The 19,901-nt window shown below is 44.8% G+C and overlaps 1 protein-coding gene across 2 annotated transcripts in view; it reads right to left on the bottom strand.

Annotated features, from left to right (window-relative positions):
• Positions 1–19,901, bottom strand: part of dpy19l1l (dpy-19-like 1, like (H. sapiens)) — a 127,561-nt gene that overhangs the window by 30,031 nt on the left and 77,629 nt on the right. Inside the window, exon 16 of one of the 2 annotated variants that reach the window (XM_063056854.1) lies at positions 6,368–6,469. The exons of the other annotated variant lie outside the window; for it this stretch is intronic. Within the exon in view, the coding sequence (XP_062912924.1) occupies positions 6,368–6,469 (102 nt within the window). The remainder of the gene's footprint in view (positions 1–6,367; positions 6,470–19,901) is intronic. 2 annotated transcript variants of the gene reach the window in all.

Genomic DNA, 19,901 nt, shown 5'->3' with positions numbered 1-19,901 from the left:
TTAGTGGTGATCCACAGGGATCTGTGCAGGGATCTCTGCTGTTTCTGATGCATATAAATAACCTGAATGAAAATGTAAATGGGTGGGTTAGTAAGTTTGTGGATGATACCAAGATTACTGGAGTTATGGATAGTGTAGAAGACTGGGAAAGAATACAGTGCAATACAGACCAGTTGCAGATATGGGCTGAGAAATGGCAAATGGAATTTATAAATGTGAGGTGTTCCACCTTGGTAGGGCAAATGCAAGGAGTCAGTACACTGTTAAGGGTAAGACCCTAACTGTTTGCTGAGCAGAGAGATCTTGGGATCTAAGTTCATAGTTCTATGAAAGTGGCTACACAGGTCAATAGGGTGGTTAAGAAGGCTTATGGAATGCTTGCTTATTTGTCAAGGCATTGAATTGAAAAGTCAAGAGGTAATGTTGCAACTTTATAAAACTCTAGTTAGGCCACATCTGGAGTATTGCATACAGTTCTGGTCTCCCCACTACAGGAAGGATGTTGAGGTTTGGAGAGGGTGCAGAAGAGGTTTACCAGGATGCTACCTGATTTAGAGGGCATGTGCTATCATGGGAAGCTGGATAAACTCGGGTTCTTTTCTTTGGAGTGGCAGAGGCTGAGGGGAGATCTGCAGAGGTTTATAAGATTATGACAGGCATAGAGTAGACAGGGATGATCTTTCCAGAAGGCATGAACTGAAGGTGAGAGGGGGTAAGTTCAAAGGGGTACATTTTTTTTTCACTCGAAGTGGTGGATGCCTGGAATGCGTTGCCTGGTATGGTGGTACAAGCAAATACATTAGAGGCTTTTAAGAGATGTTTAGATAGGCACATAATTGTAAAGTACATGCAGGGATATGGACATTGTGTAGGTAAGAAGGATTTTGAGGTTTTTTGATGAACTTTTTATCTGGTTTGGCATAACACTGTGGGCCGAAGGGCCTGTTTCTGTGCTGTACTGTTCCCTGTTCTATGTAAACTCAATAGAATTTTGCTTCTTCAGTGTGGAAGACATTAGCAGTATGCCAGAGATTCGAGAGTGTCATAGGGCAGGACTGAGCGTAGTCACTTTTACTAAGGAGAAGATATTTAGAAAGCTGAAAGGTATGAAGGTAGATAAGTCAGCTGTACAAAATGGTCTACACCTCAGGGTTCTGTAAAGAGGTAGCTGAAGAGACTGTGGAGGCTAATGATTCTGTAAGACTAAAAAATTGCAAGAAAGGAAAGTATACACCAGTTAGACTGACTTCAGTGCTTGGTAAGATGTTCAAGTCCATTAATAAGGGTGAGGTTTCAGAGTACTTAGAGACACATGGTAAAATAGACTGAAGACAGCATTGTTTCCTTAAGGGGAAATTTTATTTAGCAATTCTTTTGGAATTTTTTTGAGGAGGTAACAGAAAGGATAGACAAAGGAGAGTCGATGGCTGTTTACTTAGTTTTCAGAAGACCTCTGTTTAACAATATAAGAACCCATGGTATTATGGGAAAGATACTAGCACGGATAGAAGCAACAGACACAAAATGACGGATAAAAGATTGGCAGACTGTCAGGAGACAAAGAGTGGGAATAAAAGGGGCCCTTTCGGGTTGCTACCAGTAACTAATGGTGTTCCACAGGGTCGGTGTTGGGAATGCTTCTTTTTATGTTATATGTCAGCGATTTGGATGATGGAATTGATGGCTTTGTGGCCAGTTTTGCAGATGATAGAAAGCTAGGTGGAGGGGCAGGAAACGTTGGAGGCAAGGGGTCTGCGGAAGGACTTAGACAGATTAGCAGGATGAGAAATGAAGTGGCTGATGGAATCCAGTGTAGGGAAGTAATGGTCATGCATTTTGGTAAAATGAATAAAGGAGTAGACTATTTTCTAAATGGACAGCAAATTCAAAAATTAGAGGTGCAAAGGGACTTGGGAGTCCTTGCATAGGATTCCCTAATGGCTAACTTCTAGGTTAAGGCTGTAGTAAGAAAGGCAAATGCAACGTTAGCATTCCTTTCAAGAGGACTAGAATATAAAAGCATTTTATCTTAAGGCTTTATAAGGTATTGGTCAGACCACACTTGGTGTATCGTGAGCAGTTTTTGGGCCCCTTATAAGATTCTGCAAACGAAAGGATTAACGTATGAGAAGCATTTGCTTGCTCTGGGCCATCAAATGAGATGGGGAGGGAAATTCATTGAAACCTATCGAATATCAAATAGCCCAGATAGAGTAGGCGTGGAGAAATGTTTCCTGTAGTGGGGGCGTCTAGGACGAGAGGGCACAGCCTTAGAATTGAGGGATGTCTATTTAGAACAGGGATGAGGAGTAAGTTCTTTAGCCACAGAGTGGTGAATCTGTAGAACTCATTGCCACAGATGGCTGTGAAGACCAAGTCATTGGGTATTTTTAATGCTGAGATTGATAAGTTCTTGATTAATAAAGGCATTGATAGGATCTTGATTACTAAGGCACAAAATGTTATGGGGAAAAGACAAGAGATCGGGGTTGAGAGGGATAATAAATGGAATAATGGAATGGCAGAGCAGTTCAATGAGCCAAATGGCCCATAATACTATCAAGTGTGGCCTAACTAAATTTTTAAATGGTTACTTGTTTAGTTATACACCAACATACTGCGAATAAATGAATTTATATGGCAGAACTGAAAAGCTTTGATTTGACCACTTAGCTGTTTGTAGCATGTTATTTTTGTTATTTAGCACACGTTGATCTGAGGTGCAGCTAAACTAGGCTGGCAGCTCAGCATGGGAGTGTGCTTAGAGTTGCTCCCAGCAAGCTCTTGGCACTCCTCACTGAACTATAGTTAATCTCTGGTTTGATGAGAGGTATAACAGATAGTAGAGTGCACATACAGAACATAAAACACCACAGCACAGTACAGGCCATTCGTCCCACTACACTGCATTGACCTTATTCCAAGAACAACCTAACCCTTCCCTCCCACATAGCCCAAGTGCCTATCTAAACGTCTCTTAAAAAGTCCCTAATGTATTGGCCTCTACCACCACCCTGGCAGTGCATTCCACGCACCCACCACTCTCAGCCAAAAAGAAATACTTCTGCCATTCCTCCTCCCCCTATACTTTTCCCCAATCACCTGAAAATTATGCCCTTTAGGTTAGCCATTTCCACCCTGGTTAAAAATATGGAGTCCACTCTATCGAAGCCTCTTATCATTTTATAGACCTCTATCAATTCTCCGCTCAAGATAAAAACCCCAGCTCGCACAACCTTTCCTCAGAAGACATGCTCTTTACTCCAGGCAGCATCCTAGTAAATCTCCTCCACCCTCTCTGAACTTCCCACTTCCTTCCTACAGAGCTGCAACAGCGACAGGTAAAAGTAGGGGAGGCGGTTTATGCATCTTTGTGAATCGATCATGGTGTACTAACTCTACCATTGCTGACAATTATGCTCTGCTGATCTGGAATACCTGATTATTAAGTGCAGACCTTTTTATCAACCACGGGAGCTTACATGCATCATTGCTGTCGCAGTTTATGTACCACCAGATGCTAATGCTAAAGTAGCCATGAAAGACCTCAGTACCGCTATTAGCAAGCTGCAGACATTGCATCCAGACGGAGCCTTTATTGTCGCTGGGGACTTCAATCATTGTAACCTACGTACCATGCTTCCAAGATTTTACCAAAATGTATCACGCACCACAAAGGGAAATAAAACCTTAGATCATGTCTACACAAATGTGGCTGACGCTTACAAAGCCACTACCCTCTCCCACCTGGGACAGTCCGACCATCTTTCATTGTTTCTGCTTCCCAAGTATAGCCCGGTCATTAAACGTGTGAAACCCACAATGAAGACTATTAAGATCCGGCTGGAGGGTGCTGACTCTGCTCTTCAGCACTAATTCCAGCACACAGACTGGAGCGCGTTTACTGCCCATGCCACCACAGACTCTCAGATTAACATTGATTTATATACCAACTCTGTCCTTGAGCACATCAACAAGTGTGTGGATAGAGTGACATCACAAAAATAAAAGTTTTCCCCAATCAGAAACCATGGATGAACAGAGAAGTTCGCCTCCTGCTCAAACCCAGAGATTCAGCTTTTGGGTCTGGAGACCGGGAGGCTTACAGCTCTGCCAGGGCCAATCTGAGGAGGGGAATGTCTAATGTCTCAGGCTAAACACATATACAAACGGAGAATCGAGGAGCATTTCAACTCCTCGGACCCCCGGCGCATGTGGCATGGCATACAGGTCATTACAGACTTCAAACCACCTAGTACTGCTCCCACTTCCAGCTCTGCTTCCCTCCCTAATGAGCTCAATTACTTCTTCGCTTGCTTTGACCGAGAGAACAAGGTCACCCTCAAAGCGGATCTCCCACCTAGTGAACTGCCTCTCTCACTTTCCACCTCCGATGTTTGCGCCACCCTGAGCGGGGTGAATATACGGAAGGCAGCTGATCCGGATGAAATACCTGACCGTGTGCTCAGAGTCTGTGCAGAGCAGTTGGCCGGGGTCTTCACGGACATTTTCAATCTGTCCCTGGCCCAGGCAGTTGTCCCCACAAGCTTCAAGATTGTCACCATCGCGCCAGTGCTGAAGCATTCCACTGCCACAAGCCTGAATGACTTCCGCCCAGTTGCACTCACCCCCTTCATTGCAAAGTGCTTTGAGAGACTGGTTCTATCACATCTGAAATCCTGTCTGCCCACTACCCTGGATCCCCATCAATTTGCCTATTGCACCAACAGGTCAACAGAGGACACCACCTCCACGGCACTTCACTCTGCCCTCAACTCTTACGTCAGAAAGCTGTTCATTGACTTTAGTTCGGCATTCAATACTGTGATCCCCTCCAAGCTGATCGCCAAACTTCGCCAGCTTGGTATCAGCTCATCCCTCTGCAATTGGACCTTGGACTTTCTGACTAATAGACCCCAATCAGTTAAGTTAGACAACCTCTCCTCCTCCACTCTCACCCTGAACACTGGCGTGCCTCAAGGCTGTGTGCTGAACCCTCTTCTGTACTCCCTTTTCACCTATGACTGCGTTCCTGTACAAGTTCACAGACGACACCACAGTGGTTGGTCTGATCAGAGGGGATGACGAGACAGCCTACAGGGATGAGGTCCAGCACCTGGCCGCGTGGTGTGCCGACAACAACCTGGCCCTTAACACCCAGAAGACCAAAGAGATCATTGTGGACTTCAGGCATGCTAGGAGCCATACTCATGTCCCCATCTACATCAATGGAGCTGTAGTGGAGCGTGTATCAAGCTTCAAATTCCTTGGTGTCCACATTTCCGACGATCTCACCTGGTCCCTGAACTCCTCCATCCTGATCAAAAAAGCGCCTTTATTTCCTGCAGAGCATCAAGAAAGCTCACCTCTGTCCTAGGATACTGTCGGACTTTTACCGCTGTACCATTGAGAGCATACTCACCAACTGCATCTCAGTGTGGTATGGCAATTGTCCCGTATCGGACTGCAAAGCAACTCCAGTGTGTGGTGAAAACTGCCCAGTGGATTATCGGCACCCAATTGCCCACCATTGAGAACATCTACCATAAACGCTGCCTGGGCAGGGCAAAAAGCATTATCAAGGATGCATCTCACTCTAACCATGGACTTTTTACTCTCCTGCCATCCGGTAAGCGCTACAGGAGCCTCCGCTCCCGCACCAGCAGGCACAGGAAGAGCTTCTTCTCTGAGGCTGTGACTCTGCTGAACCTCACATCACAGCGCTAAGCAGTATTGTACCCATATTGTACTGTCTCAGTACTTTTATATTTGTGTGCTGTAGCACTTACTTTTTATTCGCAGTTATTTTGTAAATAACACCATTCTTTGCATTTCTGGTTAGATGCTAACTGCATTTCATTGGCTGTGTATCTGTACTCGGCACAATGACAATAAAGTTGAATCTAATCTAATCTAATAATGAGGCAACCAGGATTGAACACAATACTCTAAGTGTGGAAATGCAGCAAGAAGCAGATAATGGAATGGCCTTTCACTTGCTCCTACGGAGGTTGCTTGAATCCTTGTATCTACTCTTTCTGAGAGACAAATCACTGCTGATGCATCTTCAGAGTGCACTGCAGAAAATATGTACTTCAATACTGAAGCAGTAAATTCATATAAAAGCTTGAAATCATGAAATCTGTGGTGATGATAATTTGCAAATTTAACTCTTCCTGAAGATACATTTCCAATGACATAACCAGATATACGAGTATTATTGGCATGGCTCACTACTCATTTAATTAGACTATAGAAAAGTCCAAGAAGTAATCACAGAAAAATAAATGTTCTTACCCCTATACATCAGATTCTGATGCCCTTGTCCCAACCTATATGTCACAGAAATAGAACCTGGTGAGTGTACCTCTATTCGAGTTTTGCAGAATCGGTCAGGCAATCTTAGGTTGTGAATATAATAAACGCCTTGCGTGATGGATGATGAGATTTGACATCCTATCCTATTCACCTAAAAGACAATGTACGTTTGTAGATACTTCCACTTTGAGGTCAAATTTGTTTTATTTGAATCAAATGTACTAATAACTTAAACACTTTATAATTTAGCAAAATTAGCTGTCTGGAATAGCAACAATATTAATTTTGTAATAGCTTCCACATTCTCCAAAGCACTTGGAAGTTCAGGGAGATCCTTTTGTTGTTTGTTAACTGCCCTGTACTTTTCATGCAACACCATCTGGTTAATCATAAAATCAGAAGCCATTTGGTCCATAACACCTGGGCTGGCTCTTTCAAAGAAACTTCCACTTGGTCCAACTCCTCTGCTTTCCCCAGAGCCTGAAAATTTATTTCCTATTACAATTTATCAAATATTCAATCTGATAGGTACACTGAATTTGCTTTCAGCTGCTATTTAACAGTTCAGATTGTGAGCTTGGCGCGTGGCCAATTGGTTAAGGCATTGGACTAGTGATCTGAAGGTCGTGAGTTCGAGCCTCAGTCGAGGCAGCGTGTTGTGTCCTTGAGCAAGGCACTTAACCACACATTGCTCCTGTACGTTTATAGCTCTGCGGCAGTGGTTGGTGTAGTATAAACAAGACAAGAGCTTTGACTTTCAGAGTTACAAGGAAACAAAAGTCACCATTCATCTACTCAGTGCTGGACTGATTCTCATTCTGGTGTGAGTACAAGAATAGGACAAAAGCACAAAGAACTCTGGCAGAAGAGGTGGTGCAACAGGGAGATGGAGAGATGGGAAGATGGGAAGATGGGAGACAGGCTAGGAACACTCAGGTGTGGTGTATTTTACACAGTGATCTGGCACCAGTGGCTCCCTTTGGCTGTGATGTGATATAAAACAAATCTGCATATGAGGGTATTGTGAGCAGTTTTAGAGGCCCTTATCAAAGAAAAGATGTGCTGGCATTGGAGGGTGCAGAGGAGGTTCACAAATAATTCCAGGAATGGAAGGGTTAAAATATGAGGAGCATTTGATGGCTCCGGGCCTGTACTCACAGGAGTTTAGAAGAATGGGGGAGGGGGACTCATTGAAATCTATTGAATATTGATAGAGAGAGTGGGTGTGGAGAAGATGTTTCCTGTAGTGTTGGACCAGAGCGTACAACCTCAGAATAGAAGGACGTCCATTTAGAACAGAGATGAGGAGGAACTTCTTCAGCCAGAGGACTATGAACCTGTGGAATCCATTGCAACAGACGGTGGTGGAGGCCAAGCCGTTGGGTATATTTAAAACAAGAGAAAACTGCAGATGCTGGAAATCCGAACAACATGCACAAAATGCTGGAGGAACTCAGAAGGCCAGGTAGCATTTATGGAAAGAAAGTACAGTCAACATTTTGGGCCAAACCCTTCAGCAGGACTGGAGAAAAAAAGTTGAGGAATAGATTTAAAGGGTGGGGGCATACCTCAACTCTGTTCTATCCCCCCTAGTTCAGATTCTTCCTATCTACGTCCATGACACCTCACACACTTTCGATCTTTGCAAGGATTTCAGGTTCCTTGGCCCTCCGTCAGCTTACTTTCACTGTGGATGTCCAGTCTCTATACACCACCAGGAAGGCCTCAAAGCTCTCCGTTTTTTTCTGGACACCAAACCTAACCAGTTCCCCTCCACCACCACTCTCCTTTGCTGAGCAGAACTTACCCTCACTCTAAGTAATTTCTCCTTTGGCTCCTACCACTTCATTCAAACAAAAGGTGTAGCCACGGGCACTCACATGGGTCCCAGCTATGCCTGCCTGTTTGTCGGCTACGTGGACAGTTTATGTTCCAAGCCTACACTGGTGACTGTCCCGCACTTTTCCTTCGCTACATCGACAACTGCATTGGTGCTGCTTCCTGCACCCGTGCTGAACTCATCGACTTCATCCACTTTGCCTCCAACTTCCATCCTGCCTTCAAATTCACCTGGTCCATTTTCAACACCTCTCCTTTCACGATCTCACAGTCTCCATCTCCAGAGACAGCTTATCCACCAACGTGTATTACAAACCCACGGACTCTCACAGCTACCTGGATGATACCTCGTCCTACCCTGCTACTTGTAAAAACGCCATCTCATTCTCTCAATTCCTCCGTCTCTGCCACATCTACTCTCAAGATGAGGCTCTTCATTCTAGAATGAAGGAGATGTTCTCCTGTTTCAAGGAAGGGGGCTTCCCTTCCTCCACCATCTCTTCCATTTTACAAACCCCATTTCCAGAAAAGTTGGGATATTTTCCAAAATGCAATAAAAACAAAAATCTGTGATATGTTAATTCACGTGAAACTTTATTTAACTGACAAAAGCACAAAGAAAAGATTTTCAATAGTTTTACTGACCAACTTAATTGTATTTTGTAAACATACACAAATTTAGAATTTGATGGCTGCAACACACTCAACAAAAGTTGGGACAGAGGCATGTTTACCATTGTGTTTCATCACCTTTCCTTTTAATAACACTTTTTAATCATTTTGGAACTGAGGATACTAATTGTAGTAGATTTGCAATTGGAAATTTCGTCCATTCTTGCTTGATATAAGATTTCAGCTGCTCAACGGTCCGTGGGCTCCGTTGTCTGATTCACCTCTTCATGATGTGCCATACATTTTCAATAGGAGATAGATCTGGACTGGCAGCAGGCCAGTCAAGCACACGCACTCTGTGTCTACAAAGCCACGCAGTTGTAGCCCGTGCAGAATGTGGTCTGGCATTGTCCTGCTGAAATAAGCATGGACGTCCCGGGAAGAGACGTCACCTTGATGGCAACATATATCTCTCTAAAATCCTAATATACGCCTCAGAGTCAATGGTACCTTCACATACATGCAACTCACCCATGCCGTGGGCACTGATGCACCCCCATACCATCACAGATGCTGGCTTCTGCACCTTTCGCTGATAACAATCTGGATGGTCGCTTTCATCTTTGGCACGGAGAACTTGACGCCCGTTTTTTCCGAAAACTAGCTGAAACGTGGACTCATCTGACCACAGCACACGGTTCCACGGTCTTTCAGTCCATCTGAGATGAGCTCGGGCCCAGAGAACTCGCCGGCATTTCTGCATAGAGTTGATGTATAGCTTCCTCCTTGCGTAATACAGTTTCAAGTTGCATTTCTGGATGCAACGACGGACTATGTTCAGTGACAATGGTTTTCCGAAGTACTCCCGAGCCCAGGTGGCTATAATTGTCACAGTAGCATGACGGTTTCTTAGGCAGTGCCGCCTGAGAGCTCGAAGATCACGCGCATTCGACAGTTGTTTCCCACCTTGCCCTTTACACACTGAGATGTCTCTGAATTCTCTGAATCTTTTCACAATATTATGTACTGTAGATATTGAAAGACCTAAATTCTCTGCAATCTTGCGTTGAGAAGTGTTCCTTTTGAACTGACTAACAATTCTCTCACGAATTTTGGCACAAAGGGGTGAGCTACGACCCATCCTTGCTTGCAAAGACTGAGCCTTTGATGGACGCTACTTTTATACCCAGTCATGACATCTCACCTGCTACCAATTAGCCTGCTTAATGTGGAGTCTTCCAAAGCGGTGTTACTTGAATATTCTGTGTACTTTTCAATCTTATTTTAACTCTGTCCCAACTTTTGTTGAGTGTGTTGCAGCCATCAAATTCTAAATGTGTGTATGTTTACAAAATACAATTAAGTTGTAGTCAGTAAACTATTGAAAATCTTTTCTTTGTACTTTTGTCAGTTAAATAAAGGTTCACGTGAATTAACATATCACAGATTTTTGTTTTTATTACATTTTGGAAAATATCCCAACTTTTCTGGAAATGGGGTATGTACATACATCTGCTCTTACCCCATCCTCCCACCACCCTACCAGGGATAGGGTTCCTCTTGACCTCACCTACCACCCCACCGGCCTCAGCACATAATTCACCAAAACTTCTGCCACATCCATCGGGATCCCACCACCGAGCACATCTTTCCCACCCCCTTACTTTTTGCTTTCTACAGGGATTGCCCCCTACGCGACTCCCTCATCCATTCATCCCTCCCCACTGATCTCCCTCCTGGCACTTATCCTTGCAAGTAGAACAAGTGCTACGTCTGACCCTACACCTCCTCCCTCACTACCACTCAGGGGCATAAATAGTCCTTCTGGGTGAGGCAACACCACCTGTGAGTCAGCTGGGAGACCGCTTCGCATCAATGCTCCGTCCGCCAGAACAAGCGGAATCTCCCAGTGGCCCCACATCTTTATTCCACCTCCCATTCCCATATATCCATCCATGCCCTCCTCCACTGTTGTGATGAGGCCACACTTAAGCTGGAGGAACAACACCTTATATTCCATTTGGATAGCCTCCAAACTGATGGCATAACATCAATTTCTCAAACTTCTGGTAATGCTGCCCCCCCCCCCGACCTTTCACCATTTCCCATCCCCTTTCCCTCACATACCTTATCTCCTTGCCCGCCCATCTCCTCCCTCTGGTGCTCCTCTCCCCTTTTTCTTTCTTACATGGCCTTCAGTTTCACCAAAAAACTTCCCAGCTCTTTACTTCATCCCTCCCTCTCCAGGCTTCACCTATCACCTGGTGTTTTTCTCTCCCCTCCACCCACCTTTTAAATCTACTCCTCGGCTTTTTTTCTCCAGTCCTGCCAAAGGGTTTCAGCCCAAAACATCGATTGTACTTTTTTCCATAGACACTGCCTGGACTACTGAGTTCTTCCAGCATTTTGTGTGTGTTGCTTGGGTATATTTAAAATGGAGCTTGATTGAGGGCACCAAAGGTTACAGGGAGAAGGCAGGAGAATGGGGTTGAGGGATAATAAATCAGCCATGATGGAATGGCAGAGCACATTCAAAGAGCTGAATGGCCTAATTCTGCTCCTGACTCTTAATGTCTTTTAGTCAGACCTGCAAATCATAAATCAGTATTTTGTTTCACTAAATCAGTGTTTCCAGAGCAAACAGCACATGATTGCCACTTTCTTTCATAAAACCATGTAGTAATTTGTTGCAAACAATTTTGTTTTTATGCATTTCATGGTTTTCAAAAGCTTTGATTTGTTTGTACTGTTGGTTCTTGTGCTAGAACCACAGAATCATAGAACACTACAGCACAGAAAACAGGCCATTTGGCCCTTCTAGTCTGTGCTGAAACATTATTCTGCTAGTCCCATTGTCCTGCACCCAGTCCATAACCCTCCAGTCCTCTCCCATCCATGTATCTATCCAATTTATTCTTAAAACTTAAGAGTGACCCCGCATTTACCACATCAGATGGCCGCTCGTTCCACACTCCCACCACTCTCTGAGTGAAGAAGTTCCCCCTAAACCTTTCCCCTTTCACCCTAAATCCATGTCCTCTCGTATTTATCTCTCCTAATCTAAGTGGAAAGAGCCTACTCGCATTTACTCTGTCTATACCCCTCATAATTTTGTAAACCTCTATCAAACCCCCCCTCATTCTTCTACACTCCAAGGAATAAAGTCCTAACCTGTTCAATCTTTCCCTGTAACTCACCTCCTGAAGACCCGGCAACATCCTAGTAAATCTTCTCTGCACTCTTTCAAACTTACTGATATCCTTCCTATAGTTAGGTGACCAGAACTGCACACAATACTCCAAATCTGGCCTCACCAATGTCTTATACAACCTCACCATAGTCTTATACAACCTCGCCATAACATCCCAACTCCTATACTCAATACTTTGATTTATGAACGCCAGGATGCCAAAAGCCTTCTTTACAACCCTGTCTCCCTGTGATGCCACTTTCAGGGAATTATGTATCTGAACTCCCAGATCCCTTTGTTCCTCCGCACTCCTCAGTGCCCTACCATTTACTGTGTACGTCCTACCTTGATTTGTTCTTCCAAAATGCAACACCTCACACTTGTCTGCATTAAATTCCATCTGCCATTTTTCCAGTTGGTCCAGATCCCTCTGCAAGCCAAGCTTTGAAAGCCTTCCTTGCTGTCCACAACGCCTCCAATCTTAGTGTCATCAGCAAACTTGCTGATCCAATTTACCACATTATCATCTAGATCATTGATATAGACAACAAACAACAATGGTCCCAGCATAGATCCCTGAGGCACACCACTAGTCACAGGCCTCCAGTCTGAGAAGCAATCATCCATACCACTCTTTGTCTTCTCCCACAAAGCCAATTTCAAATCCAGTTTACAACCTCTCCATGGATACCTAGTGTCTGAACCTTTTGAACTAACCTCCCATGTGGGACCTTGTCAAAGTCCATGTAGACAACATCCACAGCCTTTCCTTCATCTACTTTCTTGGTAGCCTCCTCGAAAAACTCTACAAGATTCATTAAACATGATCTACCACACACAAAGCCATGCTAACTATCCTTAATCAGCCCTTGGCTGTCCAAATACTTGTATATCCGATCTCTCAGAACACCTTCCAATAATTTACCTACTACTGATGTCAGGCTCACCAGCCTGTAATTACCTGGTTTACTTTTACAGCGGCTAAGGACATTTTCAATATTTCTGCCAGGGCCCCTGCAATCTCTACACTAGTCTCCCTCAAGGTCCGAGGAAATATCATGTCAGGCCCGGGGGATTTATCTATCTTTATTCGCTGTAAGGCAGCAAGCACCTCCTCCTCTTTAATCTCTATATGTTCCATGACACTACTGCTTGTTTCCCTTTATGCCAGTTTCCTGAGTAAATACTGATGCAAAAAAGCTGTTTAAGATCTCCCTCATCTAGTGAGGCTCCACACATAGACGACCACTCTGATCTTCTAGGGGACCAATTTTGTCCCTTACTATCCTTTCATTCTTAATATACTTGTAGAAACCCTTCGGGTTTACCTTCACATTATTCACCAAAGCAACCTCATGTCTTCTTTTTGCCTTCCTTATTTCCTTCTTTAGTATTTTCTTACATTTTCTATACTCTTCAAGTACCTCATTTGTTCCTTGTTGCCAATACCTGCTATACACCTCTCTCTTTTTCTTAACCAGATTGCCAATATTCCTTGAAAACCAAGGTTCCCTATGCCTATGTCCCTATGGGACATCAACCGTCTCGACTTCACCGCACCTTGTCCCCATTCCAACCTCACTCCTTCAGAACGCTCTGCTCTCCACTCCCTCCGCACTAATCCTAACCTTATTATTAAACCTGCCGATAAGGGGGGTGCTGTTGTAGTCTGGCGTACTGACCTCTACCTTGCCGAGGCACAGCGACAACTCGCGGATACCTCCTCTTATTTACCCCTCGATCATGACCCCACTAAGGAGCACCAGGCCATTGTCTCCCACACCATCACCGACTTTATCCGCTCAGGGGATCTCCCATCCACTGCTACCAACCTTATAGTTCCCACACCCCGCACTTCCCGTTTCTACCTCCTACCCAAGATCCACAAACCTGCCTGTCCAGGTAGACCCATTGTTTCAGCTTGCTCCTGCCCCACCGAACTCGTTTCTGCATACCTCGACACTGTTTTATCCCCCCTTGTTCAATCCCTTCCGACCTATGTTCGTGACACTTCTCACGCTCTTAAACTTTTCGATGATTTTAAGTTCCCTGGCCCCCACCGCTTTATTTTCACCATGTATGTCCAGTCCTTATATACTTCCATCCCCCATCAGGAAGGTCTCAAAGCTCTCCGCTTCTTTTTGGATTCCAGACCTAATCAGTTCCCCTCTCCCACCACCCTGCTCCGTCTCGCGGAATTAGTCCTCACTCTTAATAATTTCTCCTTTGGCTCCTCCCACTTCCTCCAAACTAAAGGTGTAGCTATGGGCACCCGTTTGGGTCCTAGCTATGCCTGCCTTTTAGTTGGGTTTGTGGAACAATCTATGTTCCGTGCCTATTCTGGTATCTGTCCCCCACTTTTCCTTCGCTACATCGACAACTGCATTGGCGCTCCTTCCTGCACGCATGCAGAACTCGTTGACTTTATTAACTTTGCCTCCAACTTTCACCCTGCCCTCAAGTTTACCTGGTCCATTTCCGACCCCTCCTTCCCCTTTCTAGATCTTTCTGTCCCTGTCTCTGGAGACAGCTTATCCACTGATGTCTATTATAAGCCTACTGACTCTCACAGCTATCTGGACTATTCCTCTTCTCACCCTGTCTCTTGCAAAAACACCATCCCCTTCTCGCAATTCCTCCGTCTCCGCTGCATCTGCTCTCAGGATGAGGCTTTTCATTCTAGGACGAGGGAGATGTCTTCCTTTTTTAAAGAAAGGGGCTTCCCTTCCTCCACTATCAACTCTGCTCTTAAATGCATCTCCCCCATTTCACGTACATCTGCTCTCACTCCATCCTCCCGCCACCCCACTAGGAATAGGGTTCCCCTGGTCCTCACCTACCAGCCCACCAGCCTCCGGGTCCAATATATTATTCTCCGTAACTTCCGCCACTTCCAACGGGATCCCACCACTAAGCACATCTTTCCCTCTCCCCCCCTCTGCATTCCACAGGGATCGCTCCCTACACAACTCCCTTGTCCATTCGTCCCCCCCCCATCCCTCCCCACCGATCTCCCTCCTGGCACTTATCCGTGTAAGCGGAATAAGTGCTACACATGCCCTTACACTTCCTCCCTTACCACCATTCAGGGCCCCAAACAGTCCTTTCAGGTGAGGCAACACTTCACCTGCGAGTCGACTGGGGTGATATACTGCGTCCGGTGCTCCCGATGTGGCCTTTTATATACTGGCGAGACCCGACGCAGACTGGGAGACCGCTTTGCTGAACATCTACGCTCTGTCCGCCAGAGAAAGCAGGATCTCCCAGCGGCCACACATTTTAATTCCACATCCTATTCCCATTCTGACATGTCTATCCACGGCCTCCTCTACTGTAAAGATGAAGCCACACTCAGGTTGGAGGAACAACATCTTATATTCCGTCTGGGTAGCCTCCAACCTGATGGCATGAACATCGACTTCTCTAACTTCCGCTAAGGCCCCACCTCCCCCCTCATACCCCATCTGTTACTTATTTTTATGCACACATTCTTTCTCTCACTCTCCTTTTTCTCCCTCTGTCCCTCTGAATATACCTCTTGCCCATCCAATGGGTCCCCCCCCCCGGTCTTTCTTCCCGGACCTCCTGTCCCATGATTCTCTCGTATCCCCTTTTGCCTATCACCTGTCCAGCTCTTGGCTCTATCCCTCCCCCTCCTGTCTTCTCCTATCATTTTGGATCTCCCTCTCCCCCTCCAACTTTCAAATCCCTTACTCACTCTTCCTTCAGTTAGTCCTGACGAAGGGTCTCGGCCTGAAACGTCGACTGCACCTCTTCCTACAGATGCTGCTTGGCCTGCTGTATTCACCAGCAACTTTGATGTGTGTTCCCTATGCCTGTTAACTTTACCTTTAATCCTGGCAGGAACATGCAAACTCTGCACTCTCAAAATTTCGCCTTTCCACTTACTGAACACATCCTTGCCAGAAAACAACTTATCCCAATCCACTACTCCTAGATCCTTTCTCATTTCCACAAAACTGGCCCTTCTCTAATTTAGAACCTCAATTCGAGGACCAGGCCTATCCTTATCCATAATTAACTTGAAACTAATGACATTATGGTCACTGGACCCAAAAAGTTTGCCTACACATATTTCTGTCTGGTTCCCTATCTTAAATCTAAATAATTCATCAGGTAACATGAGGCGGGAATGGGAGGTATAGTGAGGAGCTTGTTTATCTTCAAGAGGTCAAGAAAGCCAAACCTGGGTTGGTGAGGCATCTATCAACAGTTTTCTTTATTCCTGGTTGGTTCATTTCACAGGCAAAACATCTTTGAAACCATTCCTCCAATTGGTGACATTATCACCCTAATCAGCAACTTTATGCAACCCTTGTGTAAAGAATTGTTGCCAGTTAGCTAAGATGAGCAGTGAGTACTCACATACAACACTGCATCAGAGAGAAGGCAGGATTCTTTGCTGAGGTTGACCTACATACACTTTTAGGAAGGGCCCACCTGCTGCACCCATCACACTGCTCCTCATTGTGCATCAGTTACTGAGAAGGCATTGACACATGGCAGACTGACTGCAGCACCAATGCTGCTCTGGTACAGGTCTGACCAACAGAGAAAGTCTGAATGCATTTTCATTTTGGCAACAAGATAAAGTGCCTTCTAAAATTTAACAGGGCATTACTGTACATCTGCCCAAACTACCAAGCATCATGCCACAAATAGAAAAAGTGATGACAGTTTTAGAACAATGATCAGTTCAGTTTAATTTTTCCACATATAAAGCTGTCTTGAAAGATATGGGTTTCCAGAAAGAACACTTGCAGAAGATCACTCTCTGAAAGTTTTGCTTACAAAACTAATATTCACAAGCGCAGAGGCTTCATAACAGTGAAGCACTCCTGAAGCGCTAAAATGTTTGAAGCAAAATACAATCTGGTAAAGGAACTCAGCAGGTTAGGCAGCATCTGTGGAGGGAAACAGATAACTGATGTTTTGGGTTGAGATCCTTAAGCTGTTTATTTTTTGCTCCACATTCCACCATCTCCAGTCTCTCATGTCTTCAGTTTATACTGATGGATTCAAGTCATCGTAATGGCTGTTTGCAATCTCAATCCTGATTGGAAGATTAACAATACTCTTATGATCAGCAGGGTTCACCTGCACTTAGTTCAGTCGCTGGCCTTCTGTGAAGTTGGCCAATGCAAGAGAAAGTGAAAAAATCTTCGATTCCCTTTTCAACACCTAGAGTTCCTGGGATTCTTGATAAGGTGGGTACTTTCCCTATAATTTATTCTTCACAAAACAGCTATTTTAATAATCTGCCTGACTTCTAGATTTACAAAGGAATCAATTTAAGAGACAAGATTAGTCTAAATAAGTAACTGATGAAGGACATCAGAAGCAGATTGCACCAGCTCCTCGGTATCAAAGATGATTTGCTTCCACTTGTAAGTGGTTAGCTACTGAGGCCAATTTTGGTACCAGTGACTCTTCCAGAGGGGAGTGGATGAATTTCTACTGCCGCCTTACACTGCACTTGTGTGTATCCCCAACACATGAACTCAAGGTTTACACTCTCATCCCAAATATGCTTTCTCCATCTTGAGCAGCTATAGAACAGAGGTTTCCAAGTCAGTAGCGAGTTGCATTTCTTTACTGAGGCTTTGAGCACATCCTTTAATCCCTTGTGTTCTCCTGAAACATCCTCCTTTAACAGAACTCAGAACTAAGTGTGTGCCTTGCGAGTCCAATGTCAGGTATATGAATGATGTGGCCTGTCCAATGGACCCAACTGGGGCTTCAATATTGTGTGTACTCTTTTGAGAGAGGATGCTGACATTGGTTCACAATTTTCCAGTGCTTCGAGGTTCCTGCTGCAGAGTGTTTAAGCTGCAAAGCAACTATGATGGCAGGGATCACAACCACTAACTGAATCATGAGTTTTGTGCATATCTTCAAGTTCTTTTTACTAAAATCAACTAAGACATGGAAGGGATTGATGAATTTTACATTAATGTCCTTCTGCACCAAGCGATGGCCCATATACTACAGGTCTCATTGCAAATCTTTGATTTGGAGGGCAGCGTGGTGCAGGACCAAGTTGACCTGAGAGATGGTGGGTGTGTGCTTCATCCTCTCATATGCTTCATTGAACAAGTTGAGGCTGCCATGGAGCTTGTATACTATATACATCATTAGCTCCATTACTCAGGCCAGGGTGGCCTTGATTCTGACATATAGTTGTCATACGCTGAACAGGTTCCCTTTAGTTCAGTAGCTTCATCCCCAAGGGAAGTTTTTTTTAAAAATAAAGAGGTGTAACAGTGTAGTGAATGATGAGGAAAAATATTGGATATTGATGCAACCTCATGTGATACAGGTCTTCACTGAGTGTGGCTTTACTGTCATAAAGAAGGAAAAGATAGAATACGAAGGCAAGCTAGCCAATAGTATTAAACAGGATACATAGAAACATAGAAACATAGAAAATAGGTGCAGGAGTAGGCCATTCGGCCCTTCGAGCCTGCACCGCCATTTATTATGATCATGGCTGATCATCCAACTCAGAACCCAGCCTTCCCTCCATACCCCCTGACCCCTGTAGCCACAAGGGCCATATCTAACTTCCTTTTAAACATAGCTAATGAACTGGCCTCAACAGTTTGCTGTGGCAGAGAATTCCACAGATTCACCACTCTCTGTGTGAAGAAGTTTTTCCTAACCTCGGTCCTAAAAGGCTTCCCCTCTATCCTCAAACTGTGACCCCTCGTTCTAGACCTCCCCAACATCGGGAACAATCTTCCTGCATCTAGCCTGTCCAATCCCTTTAGGATCTTATACGTTTCAATCAGATCCCCCCTCAATCTTCTAAATTCCAACGAGTACAAGCCCAGTTCATCCAGTCTTTCTTCATATGAAAGACCTGCCATCCCAGGAATCAATCTGGTGAACCTTCTTTGTACTCCCTCTATGGCAAAGATGTCTTTCCTCAGATTAGGGGACCAAAACTGCACACAATACTCCAGGTGTGGTCTCACCAAGGCCTTGTACAACTGCAGTAGTACCTCCCTGCTCCTGTACTCGAATCCTCTCGCTATAAATGCCAGCATACCGTTCGCCTTTTTCACCGCCTGCTGTACCTGCATGCCCACTTTCAATGACTGGTGTATAATGACACCCAGGTCTCGTTGCACCTCCCCTTTTCCTAATCGGCCACCATTCAGATAATAATCTGTTTTCCTATTTTTGCCACCAAAGTGGATAACTTCACATTTATCCACATTAAATTGCATCTGCCATGAGTTTGCCCACTCACCCAACCTATCCAAGTCACCCTGCATCCTCTTAGCATCCTCCTCACTGCTAACACTGCCACCCAGCTTCGTGTCATCCGCAAACTTGGAGATGCTGCATTTAATTCCCTCATCCAAGTCATTAATATATATTGTAAACAACTGGGGTCCTAGCACTGAGCCTTGCGGTACCCCACTAGTCACCGCCTGCCATTCTGAAAAGGTCCCGTTTATTCCCACTCTTTGCTTCCTGTCTGCTAACCAATTCTCCACCCACACCAATACCTTACCCCCAATACCGTGTGCTTTAAGTTTGCACACTAATCTCCTATGTGGGACCTTGTCAAAAGCCTTTTGAAAATCCAAATATACCACATCCACTGGTTCTCCCCTATCCACTCTACTAGTTACATCCTCAAAAAATTCTATGAGATTCGTCAGACATGATTTTCCTTTCACAAATCCATGCTGACTTTGTCCGATCATTTCACCGCTTTCCAAATGTGCTGTTATCACATCCTTGATAACTGACTCCAGCAGTTTCCCCACCACCGACGTTAGGCTAACCGGCCTATAATTCCCCGGTTTCTCTCTCCCTCCTTTTTTAAAAAGTGGGGTTACATTAGCCACCCTCCAATCCTCAGGAACTAGTCCAGAATCTAACGAGTTTTGAAAAATTATCACTAATG

Source organism: Mobula hypostoma, chromosome 1 (genome assembly GCF_963921235.1).
Source record: "Mobula hypostoma chromosome 1, sMobHyp1.1, whole genome shotgun sequence".
Taxonomy (NCBI): Eukaryota; Metazoa; Chordata; class Chondrichthyes; order Myliobatiformes; family Myliobatidae; genus Mobula; species Mobula hypostoma.
This window is presented reverse-complemented; position numbering and strand designations above follow the sequence as displayed.